Source organism: Cydia pomonella, chromosome 17 (assembly GCF_033807575.1).
Source record: "Cydia pomonella isolate Wapato2018A chromosome 17, ilCydPomo1, whole genome shotgun sequence".
In the NCBI taxonomy this organism is placed as follows: domain Eukaryota; kingdom Metazoa; phylum Arthropoda; class Insecta; order Lepidoptera; family Tortricidae; genus Cydia; species Cydia pomonella.
The window spans coordinates 7,635,527-7,647,389 of record NC_084719.1 but is presented as its reverse complement, the minus strand read 5'-3'; the positions used below and the strand labels follow the sequence as shown (position 1 = coordinate 7,647,389).

At 39.1% G+C, this 11,863-nt stretch overlaps 1 protein-coding gene across 2 annotated transcripts in view; it reads left to right on the top strand.

Moving 5' to 3' along the window:
• LOC133526935 (dynein heavy chain, cytoplasmic) overlaps positions 1–11,863 on the top strand; it is an 83,724-nt gene that overhangs the window by 39,414 nt on the left and 32,447 nt on the right. The window contains exons 44-54 of one of the 2 annotated variants that reach the window (XM_061863794.1): positions 68–156; positions 2,646–2,693; positions 4,181–4,290; positions 4,568–4,693; positions 6,808–6,985; positions 7,390–7,499; positions 8,525–8,642; positions 9,011–9,168; positions 9,570–9,696; positions 9,769–9,858; positions 11,109–11,268. In XM_061863794.1, the coding sequence (XP_061719778.1) occupies positions 68–156; positions 2,646–2,693; positions 4,181–4,290; positions 4,568–4,693; positions 6,808–6,985; positions 7,390–7,499; positions 8,525–8,642; positions 9,011–9,168; positions 9,570–9,696; positions 9,769–9,858; positions 11,109–11,268 (1,314 nt within the window). The remainder of the gene's footprint in view (positions 1–67; positions 157–2,645; positions 2,694–4,180; positions 4,291–4,567; positions 4,694–6,807; positions 6,986–7,389; positions 7,500–8,524; positions 8,643–9,010; positions 9,169–9,569; positions 9,697–9,768; positions 9,859–11,108; positions 11,269–11,863) is intronic. The other variant, XM_061863795.1, reaches the window with a different exon arrangement.

The following is an 11,863-nucleotide window of genomic DNA, read 5'->3' as shown; positions in this document are numbered from 1 at the left end:
AGCCAGACATTGCGAAACGTTTTGTTTTTGACGGCAAAACTTTTTAATATAAATATTTTTATACTAGGCCTAAAGAACGAGATCCGCACGGTGTGCGCTGAAGAGTTCCTGGTGTGCGGCGAGGGCGACGAGCAGGGCTCCACCTGGATGGAAAAGGTGCGTCACATTCTAGTTCAATAACAGCAGAGGTGCACGTTACGGAAAGATTCCAAAACCTTGATAAACTTCTAGAAATAAATATAAGGGTGGTATTCCATCTGTCCAATATCTTGGTCCAATGTGTATATGCGTCTCACATTTTGGTTAATGAGATGCACATTGGACCGAGATATTGTACGGATGAAATACCACCCTAAGTTAAATTCCCTGTAAACTTTCCACATAGACTTGGAAGACTCTTACAATTTTGGAAACTTTCCGTCGGCACAGTTTAAGGCATAAGCAAAATTGAACTCTACCACTTTGAAATAAAGTTCAAAATCTCGTGGGAAATATATTCCCTCTGCCTAATAAAAGCTTACATAACTGCATCCCTGGAAACGGTGGTGAAATGCGGTGAATTTAATACATTTAACATATCATAAATATAACAATTCGAATACCATTTATGTCTCAAATCGAACATGTGTAGTCAGTACGGATAGCTATACTCATTTTTTAACATAATGTTAATTTTGATTCCCGAAAAAACCTTTTAATTCACATACGGTTAAGCGGAGACAAATGGGAATGATTCATATGAATGCACCTATCCTATTCCCATCTGTGCTAGCTTTGCAATTGTAATTAATTACGTACAAAGAGTAAAGTTGTCTTACTGACGATCAACAAGGGCCATTTTTATCATCGGGGCGTAGTTTTTAATCATATTCCATATGTTGTTGTTGTGTGCATATTCCACATGGAAGGCGGTAAAACTATTTTGTCGCTGGTAGTATGAAATTCGATGCTCATCAGCGTCCCGACTCTTGGTTTCTAGTTGACCCTATTACATTCGTTTAAACAGCCATACTCAACCTTTTTTAAGAGGGCCACAAAGACTGTTTTGCTTTGTAGCTCCGGGCTGCACGATGAAATTGCTTAAAGGTGATGTTCCGGTGGCAAGAAATTTGATCTTAAAATAGAATTACATAAGGTTCAAATATCTGTAATTTTATCTCACGAGTTGCTATGAACTTCCCGTGGTGTACGGATTTACACCAGAGGGCCTATAGTGAAACGCCGCTATAAAGTCAATCCTGACAGTTATGAATCGACCCTTATATTTACGAAACTAAGACCTACTGTTTAACCGATTAGCTTTAGTGTCATATATATAAGGGTCAATTTATAACTCTCAGGATGACTTCTTAGCTGCGTTTCACCATACCACGAAGCGCGTTCGACGTGTTGCTTCTCTGTCGCATTTTTAAATTCATACGTAAGAGTGACAGGGAGGCAAGACGTCGAACGTGGTTCGCGGTAGGCCCTCTGGATCACCTAAAAAACCCTAGTCTAGGTGGGCCACCTAAAAAACCCCAGGGTTGAGTATGGCTGATTTAAAGTGTGACGCTGTACTCATCGCGCGGCGTTTACCGGGAACCAAGCCTTAAGTGATAACTATGATCATAATTTAGAATCATGCGCACTGTTTGACACATAAATGTTATTTGTATTGCCTGCACTAAGATTATTTCAATTATTTATTTAATGAAGTTCATCATAACCGCCGGTGACGGTATCATGTGGCATTAAAATTAAACTATAAAACATTTGCTATTAACATTATTAATGAATGCGATTAAAATATTTAACAATGAAATTTACATTTGCTTTACCATAATTATTTTTATTTATAATTATGGACTGCGTTTTCTAATGAAACAAAAGTAGATAAGAATACCTTAGCGCCTATTCTGTTAAAAAAACTTAATTACATTGAAACAGATTTGAAGTAAAATTGTAGATACCGCGTTCAACAAAGCATCCATCTCACTGTGTAACAAGCTTTGTCATTTTTGATATGAACATCGATTTAATCAGAAACGAATTTGGAAAAATATTAAAGTTGTAAAAATAAAGTGCAGAGCGCCAGAGTGCAGCACTAGCACCTTTCGTAAACCATAGAGTAATTTATACATACTGTGCCTTAAACTATTTTTTGACAAGTTAATAAAATATGACATTGATCATCAAGGCGGTTTGTTTACAAAGGGCCTAGGTACCGGGAAACGCGAAAATCGAAATTTAGCTATCTGCCTCTTCATTGCTCGAATATGCAAGAGTGATAGAGGTTAGATAACGAAATTACGATTTTCTCGTTTTGCGGTAGACCCTCAGATTGTGATGGATTGTGGTAGTGGCGCCGATTTTCCCCCTCACGCAGAGTTTCGCGTAATATTCCCAATTGAATTACTAACAGCAAATCTCTTTAACTTTTTTACGAAAGCCGGTAAAGATTTCAATATTGTCACGAAGTAGCACACTCATAAAATGCCTTGACCTTACTTCCACAAGGACTTTTATTTTACTTCTAAATTCAAGTATTCCTAGTCGCTATCGTTCTCAAATAATACAACATTAGAAAGCGCAGTCTAATCAATCATACGGTAGTCCGTGAGTGTGTATGCATATGCGTTTCCATGCTAACCGCTAACGGCACGTAGAGACGGCGCGAGGCGTCGCGCGAGCATCACAGCACGTGGATCGAGAAGGTCAGTGTGTGCACGGATCTGTGTATGTGTGTTTACAGGTCTTCTTGTAGTGGAGCAGTTTCTTTCAGTTTTGCTAGGTGATGATGATGAGTGGTATATTCGGGTTGTTCGAAATTATTGAAATTTAATAGGAACACACAGAACGAGTCGCCTCGCAAGGAAATGTCTCCACCGACCGAACTGCTTCGCGCGGCATATTCCTCGCGAGGTAGCTCGTTCTGTGTGGACCCGCGTAATGATGAAAGACTATTAATGCTGTAATGTAACTTTCTATAAAATAAGATATTTATAATTAAATGTAATATTAACCTTTTGACCGCCAAAGACGTCATATGACGCGCGCGGCTACAGCCCAATTGTTCATGCGTACTGACAAGGTTCAAGATTACGCGCCGCGTACGATAGGCGTGGCGGTCAAAAGGTTAATATTATTAGTACCTCTCGCGTCGAATGATGGTTCCTATGATTTTTAATTATTATATGGAGTAGCTGTTACATAAAATGCTTGTGGTAATTTTTTGGAAGTATGGCACATTACTTTATTTAGAAATGTAACATTACAACACGGTAAAAAATATCTTTACTTATTACTTTGTTTTTAATAGTTACTGATTTTAAAAAGCGTTTTCCAATAAAAGGACATGTCAAGATTGTTTACCTTTTTTCAAAACACTTAAATCGACCGGGATATAAACCGTGATTACCTTTTATATTGTTTTGATCGGGCTCCCGATATTTCGACGCAGTTACATGCATCTCCTGCAAAACTGTTACCTTTTTTCAAATGCAAAAAGAAGTAATTCTAGTGCCCAGAGCTGGGACAAGTCAGCATTTTTACATTCGCGGGAGAATTCAGAATATACTATTCATATTTATTCAGTAGATCCCATCCCTATTGATCAATAACCATACTCTGTCTTCTCAAAAACCATTTAATTTCTACTATTACCATTACATTGTATTATATCATAGTAATAACGATAAATTCCCTGTAGGTAAAACAGCCCGAATATAACATTTGAAAGCTTTTTCTCTTTATGTTTAGATTAGTTCTTCGAATATTATTTTTGCCTATTGTTGTCTTCCTTACTTGTAAACTCGAAGCTATTTGTTTTGACACTTATTGTAAATTCGTACTCCACAGAAATTCTCCCTGGATCTATAAAAAGCACACGCTGAAATTCTACAACGCTATTATACAGTTACATTTGTGAATACTTGCATCAACATTGTAGCAAATTATTTCATTTCATTAAAAATCTAATATTTTCGCTCACAAACCATTTTCGTGTTATTGGCGTATTTTCAATAAATTCAGCACCCTTATTATTATTATCAAGCTTGAGTAAAACATGTGCTCAACACAAGCTTTATTTTTGTCAATCACAAAACTCATCACTTTCACATTCACGACAAATAACTTTTTAACATATTTTTTTAAACCAAATTTCACAGAGGTTATCCTAACTTAATATTGTTATGTATAGGTACTGCAACTATATCAGATCTGCAAACTGAATCATGGTCTGATGATGGTTGGGCCCTCCGGCAGCGGCAAGTCCACCGCGTGGCGCGTGCTGCTCAAGGCTTTGGAAAGGTAACTCCATTTTACTGTACCGTAGCGCTTGACAATCTCGCCAAGGGCGTAGCCAGGCAGTGAACTAGGGGCGGGAGGCAAGTCTATATCACCTGAGGCCTTAGGAGGAGGGGGGGGGGCTTGCTGCCTACGCCCATGAACCTTGCTACCGAATAATGTCGGTCTTGCAGCTATCAAATTTTAATTTGAGGTTAAAATATGTTGCAAAAGTGTAGAATAGTATAAGTAATCATTAATCATACAGCATTCCTTTAATTACATACTGGTTTTTATTTAGATTCGAAGGCGTTGAAGGTGTAGCCCACGTGATAGACCCTAAGGCGATGTCAAAGGAGACGTTGTACGGTGTTCTGGACCCCAACACTCGCGAATGGACCGATGGACTGTTCACGCACATTCTCAGGTAAGCCCTTAAACATAGGACCTTCGAAGAGTTTAATAGTACATTATTGCAGAGCCCAGGAAAGGGCAATTCGTGGATGAGTTTTGATTACATGTTTTTAAAAAGTAAAAAACAATACAGTAATAACTTTCCTTCCGCTAAAACACGATAATAATTTAATTTATTTATTTCAGTCCAATTATTTTTTATTTTGTTAATGGTTGGATTTATTTAATTTGAGTTTGACCATAATGAAGAACTTCCCGTACTATTTTTGCTTACTGTAGCACATTTCCGAGAATATTGGAGAAAAAAGACTCTGCATCTTACATCAATTAAAAGAACCCACGATAATCCGAGAGCTCAATTTTGCTGGTACATAGAACGAGGACGCTCTCTGAAGGGATATATTAATTTGGATAGAGCGGTACTTACGTTTTCATGCCCATACTATGCTTATAATATCTGGGAGACGGAGTTTTGCTCGAAAAACATATAAAAACTCAAAAATGCGCGTTTACCCAGAGATAAGACCTACCTACTGGGTTGTCTCATAAGTAGAGTCGGGTTTCGTAAGAAAAAAAAATCTACACTACAATCTATGCATGTCGTAACCTGTTATGACAATTCTCTAGTCCTATAAAGAGTGCAATTGTTGTACTTTATTTAAGTCATACTATCTTTGTTAATTGACGGTGTAATACGTTTTGATAGTAAAAAGTATGGAGGGCGACAAATACGAAATTCGTGTATTGTTGAGACATTATTGGAAACAAAAATTTAAAGCAGCTGCGGCAGCAAGAAAAATATGTGAAGTTGATGGGGAAGACGTGTTAAATGAACGTACGGCACAGCGTTGGTTTAATCGTTTTAATAGCGGAGATTTGACCCTTGAAGATCGACCGCGCTCTGGTCGGCCACCCGTGTGGGATATTGAGGCTACAAAAGCAGCTGTTGAAAACCAACCCAGTACCAGCACTCGTCGATTGTCGGACTCACTTGGACCTTCTAAAGACACTATACATCGCCACTTAAAATCATTAGGTAAGACCTATAGAAGTTGTCGGATAGTGCCCCGCGAATTAGACGAAGTTCAGGCAAAACGACGAGTAGAGGTTTGCAAAAAACTCCTTGCCCTACCACAAGGCGATCGCTTTCTCAAACGAATCGTTACTTGTGATGAAAAATGGATTTACATGAACAACCAAGACATGGCGCATCAGTGGTTAGACAAGAATGAATTACCTGAACCTGTCGCGAAAAGAAGTCGATTCGAGTCAAAAGTCTTGTTATGTGTCTGGTGGAATTATGAAGGTTTAGTGTATTTCGAGATAATTCCAGAGGGTCAAACTATCACTGCCGAGATATACTGTGGCCAACTGACACGAATGTATGAGGTTTTATCGCAAAAGTATCCAGGTTTAGTAAATCGAAAACAGGTGCTCTTACAACAAGACAATGCTAGACCTATGTGGTGCCTGCGAAAGTCACACGGGCTAAGATCGATGAACTTGATGGTATTGAACTCCTGCCACATCCAGCATTTAGTCCGGACCTTTCACCATCTGATTACTATTTATTCAGATCCATGGCAAAATTCTTTCGCGGGAAAAAATTCGAGACAAAAGAAGATGTTGAAAATGCAGTACGACAGTTTTTTGTATCTAAGACCAAAGAATGGTTTTATCAAGGACTCAAAGAGCTTGCAGAACGTTGGGTTAAGACTATAGAATATGATGGGCTATATTTTGAATATTAAGGTTTTCTTTTTATATTATTCTTTAATAAACGAAACTGAACATTGAAAGCGACATTATTTATGAGACACCCTCAGTAGATCGATTATTCGACCCCAAAAACTCCCATATAGCAAATTTTATGGAAATCGTTAGAGACGTTTCCGAGATCCCCGAAATATATGAATATACAATAATTGTTCGTTTAAAGGTATTAATTATTATATAAGATTGTACTTTTGTATCCGTGACAGCGGTTAAACTAGTTTTGAAGTTATAGCAAAGAGATGACTAAACTATAATTCAACTGAATTCAGCAATAAAAAATAGCACCATCTGCAAAATGAGGATCGTGGCGTTGCATCTATTACTTGCCTCTACATAAAATAACCTTTTCAGAAAAATCATTGACAACGTCCGCGGTGAAATCAACAAGCGCCAATGGATCATATTCGACGGTGACGTGGACCCCGAGTGGGTGGAGAACTTAAACTCGGTGCTGGACGACAACAAGCTGCTCACGCTGCCCAACGGCGAGCGTCTGTCGCTGCCGCCCAACGTGCGGGTCATGTTTGAGGTCAGTTATATAAGATATCAATATACAAAGGATCATATTTGACGTGAACCCCGAGTGGAGAATCTAAACTCGGTACTCGGCGATAACAAGCTCGCTGCCCAATAGCGAGTGCTTGTCACTGACGCCCAAAATAAGGCTCATGTTTCAGGTTAGTTAGTTTGACGGGTATTTCAAACAAGTTGTGTAAAACGCAAACATTAATGGTAAATGTCTTCTTAGCTGAACGTCTAGTTCTTACCTTCACGTCGGCATCTACAGCTACCATATTTGGTACGTCTCCATCGGATGTTGTTTTATCTATGGTATCTTTATTTTATCTGCTACAGAGTTAATTAAACATACATGTATCATTTATTTATTTACGTTGAAAGTGACGCTCCTTTTAACGATTTATTTGTTTCCAGGTCCAAGATCTTAAATATGCTACCCTTGCTACGGTCTCGCGTTGCGGTATGGTTTGGTTCTCACAGGACGTACTCACTACCGAGATGATCTTCGAAAACTATTTGTTGAGGTAAACTATATCATTTTCACCTCGCATTGCCACCCTTATTAGTTTTTTTTTTTTATGGTAGAGGAGGCAAACGAGCAGACGGATCACCTGATGGTAAGCGATTACCGCCGCCCATGGACACCTGCAACACCAGAGGGGTTGTAAGTGCGTTGCCGGCCTTTGAGATGGGAGTACGCTCTTTTCTTGAAGGTTTGAAGGTCGTATCGGTCCGGAAATACTGCAGGCGACAGTTCATTCCACAGTTTAGCTGTGCGAGGCAGAAAGTTCCTGGATAAACGCACAGTTGAGGACTGCCAACCATCTAAGTGGTGAGGATGGAAATGTTGTCGCGTAGGGCGATGGCGAAAAGAAGCGGCAGGGATTAATCCGAACAATTCCTAAACCCTACTTACTTACTATTACCCTATTTACTTGAAACCCTAAATTTCGGCTTACGCTATCCAATTTCTTTGATAGCTTGAATTGTTGTTATTAAAACATATGTACAACTATGAAATACACATTAATTTGCCTGAAAATATAGCCGCTATTCGGTTTCTGCGCTGCATGTTAAAAATTCTCTTCATAATACGAACAAGTCCCAATCTTCCAAGTTACGAAACTATTATATATAGTCCTCCACATCTATTTCGATGACGGCGACCTCAGGGACCAAGTTTTTCCTCTCATGAGCTCTTATGTGGCTAGCCAGGAGGGCTTGATCTTAAAAACTTTTTTACATTCACAGCAGAAGAGTTGATCGGCCATGTTGTAAGTATACACGTAGGAGGGCTTCGGTCTGTCCTTGCGTAACTGGCGTTTTACGTCTAATGTCCTGAGGCAGTTTTCCTCGAACGACTTGATCGATTCAAAGATGGTAGACCGCCAAGATGACCGTTTCACAGCGAGCTCCTCCCAACGTGCTCGGATCGATAGCACGCGCGTTTAGGTGACGCTTGAGCACGTCATTATATCGAAAGTGTATAACGAAACTGTATAACAGTTACTGAATAACACTATTATAAAATTGTTTATTTTCTGTTCAGACTGAGAAACATTCCTCTGGAGGATGGCGAAGAAGATTCGTTCAGCATCGTGATGGCCGCTCCGGCAGCGGGCGGTGATCAGAACGCCACGGAAAATATCCTGTCTCCAGCTTTACAGGTAAATTGTCTATTTAAAATTGAATATTCTATAGTAATTCCTACAAAATAGTCTAACTAATGAAAATCATCTCTTGTCCTTAAACCATTTTCAATTATAACAAGTGTGTATGGATCTTTAATGATTAGTAAATGAGCGGTAACGATCTCATACTTGGAACGCCAATATGTGGCGACCGATATAGTAGAAAGATGATATATGATTGAAGCCAACGATACTTTTGGTTGTATTATAACAGCTTAGCAGTATTTTTTCGAGTCCAATGGGTATAAATTTCATTGAGCTTTTAAGTTTGAGATTAATTATGATTGCCACCTGTGTGATTAATGCTTAGGAGCACGGTTTGGTAATTCCATTTTATTTTTCAGACTCAACGGGATGTAGCCATGATTCTCCAACCTCTTTTCTTCGGCGACGGCTTGGTTGTGAAATGCTTCGAACGCGCCGTGTCGCTCGATCACATTATGGACTTCACTCGGCATCGCGCGCTGTCCTCCTTGCACTCCATGTTAAATCGCGGTGTTAGGTGAGATAGATACATGTCCTTACGTCCAGCCATTAACAACAACAACAAACATAGATTCTGTAATAAGAATTGTAAAAAAAACACGATTGTTTCTGAAAACAAATATTCAAATCAGTTTATTCATGATAAAGTTGCAAATAAATTCACTTAAACTAAATTAAATAGGATAAACTAAACGAATGACGTTATTGCATGAGAGTCATTTTGACATACACACAAAATACGTAATTATGAAAAGTCTGTGCACACTGGATGCGTGTGCGCAGACCTGCACGTCTACGTATATACCAATACATGTAGTACTTTTTTTTTACTCATTAAAAAACTGCTATGCAACATATAAAAAAAATGGTTAAAACATTTAGCTAAAAACCAAAACTTATGCAACGATTTTTCTACAGAAACATTCTTGCCTACAACCGGCAACATCCCGACTTCCCAGTGACAAACGAACAGTTGGAAGCGTACGTGCCCAAATGGCTCGTCTACTCCCTTCTATGGTCCTTCGCTGGTGACGCTAAGCTCAAGGTATTTTTTGAACTTTATTCATATTGTAATAAAGTTCACATTCGTCCAAAACTAAAGGTGTTTTTTTCATAGGATCGTAATGAGTTGGGCGACTTCATAAGATCGGCCAGCACTATGCCTCTGCCGAATTGCGGGGCAAATCAACACATCATTGATTTCGAGGTGAGCTTTTTACACTTCATTGTCGTAAATCTACCTCGTATTCTTTATTTAATTTTATTTAGTAATTTCTTCATTGTTTACCACACCTTAGGAAAGCACCTTGCGACATATAAAGTGGAGTTCAATTGAAAGAAACGTAAATAAATCAATATTTTTCACCACTACTTCGAAATCTTGTACTTTTTAAGGACATCCATGATTTTAACAGTTTATATTAATAAGTCTTTTAATTTTTTTTTTTGTAAAATATATACTAACTACATTTTAGTAAAAACAACCTTCGTAAAAATGTTAGGTTATAATTATGTTAAATGCTAACAAAACCGCTCATAATTGTTTTCATGATCTGCAATTTCTATTGAACTCCGATTTACCGTTCACAGTGATAGGCTGTCTTAACGGTACTGACTTTTCAAGTCGTATAGAGACCGTGCATGTTGGAGGGTCTGCCATCTTGTGACCTAAATCGGAAACTTAAACTTGCCATTTACACTTTGCGCCAATAATCAAGTTGCACCTGTGTTGCCCCCTACAGTTCATGCACGTTCCCTATTGAGAATAATCGGTAACAATACGCTATTTAACCGTTTCGCCTCCATTGACTCGATATGAAGTCCCCCACGCCCCACGCCACGACTCAAGTCAATCAGGTCGTGGTTTTAGACAGGTTTGTTTATGTGTAATTTTTGACGTCGCGTTGATGACACTATTACTTCATTAACGTGGCGGTGAAAAGGTTAATGTCGCTAGCATTAGTACAAAAAAAAAATTAAGTATAATTTTATTAGTGTTGGTTAAGACTCGAGTCCTTTGAGTCTTCTGCTTTGAAACTCTATTCAGTTTTTCAGACTCACATATTAAGTCTAAACTCGAGTTCGTTTGTAGAGACTTGAGTCCTTTTCAGAGAACTATTTTTCTTTTTTTTGCTAAATTTCGACATGCTTTGTCTTTAATTAATATTTTTTTTTTTATTTTTTTTTTTATTCATGGATTAGGCACACAAATAATACAATAACGCATAATTTCTTTACTTTTATTTAGGTTAAAACTATGAAATTGTTGACGGAGTCTTTATTCGGAAACTGGAGTCCTTTTGAGTTCTCTTAAAAAAGACTCAATAAATGACTCGCCTCGGGACTTAAACGCTTAACTTTAAGCGCCGAATTTCGTAAAAACGAGTAGAGTTCTTCAAATTCAGACTCAAAAGACTCGAGTTCCTACCAACACTAAGTATTATACATATTACGTAGGTGTCTATCACCGGCGAGTGGGTGCCCTGGTCCGCCAAAGTGCCGCAAATCGAAGTGGAGACGCACAAGGTGGCTGCGCCCGACGTGGTGGTGCCCACGCTCGACACGGTGCGCCACGAGGCGCTGCTCTACACGTGGCTCGCCGAGCACAAGCCGCTGGGTACGTACCGTCGCTCTGACCATAGCAGGAGTCTTAGGAAGCGTTTTCTGTCCATCGGCGTCTAGTCAGCGCTACGGAAAATGGCGTCGTTGCGCAGCTGCGCTAACGTTGCGTCGAGTTGACTAGACGCCGAGGCTCGGGAGACGCTAGTGTGGGGTGGTCCTAGGAGAGACCACACACAAGCGTCTTTTGGACGTTGTTAGACGACAACGTCCAAAAGACGCTATGGAAAGTTATGACGCTGTGCAGTTGCGCCAACGTTGCGTCGAGCAGATAACTAGACGCCGACGCTCGGGAGAAGCTAAGGTTCTCCGAGTGCGAAATGGTATATTAAAAAATGTTATTACCTATATGTTATATGTGGTGTATCTGGCCCCGGTGTCTATGTAATACACGTAAGGGTAATCTTACAACCTCACAAACTACTATTCAAATTCCCAAATAACTGCGAACTTAAGTCTCAACCATTTTTTTCGTAACTCAAATCTCATAACCTATCTTGTCTTGTCGATAACCTTTAGATTATTACCAATCACTTCATGGTCACGGTCTTTGCTTAGCCATTTAGGGGTGGCTCAACAATTAAAGACCATGA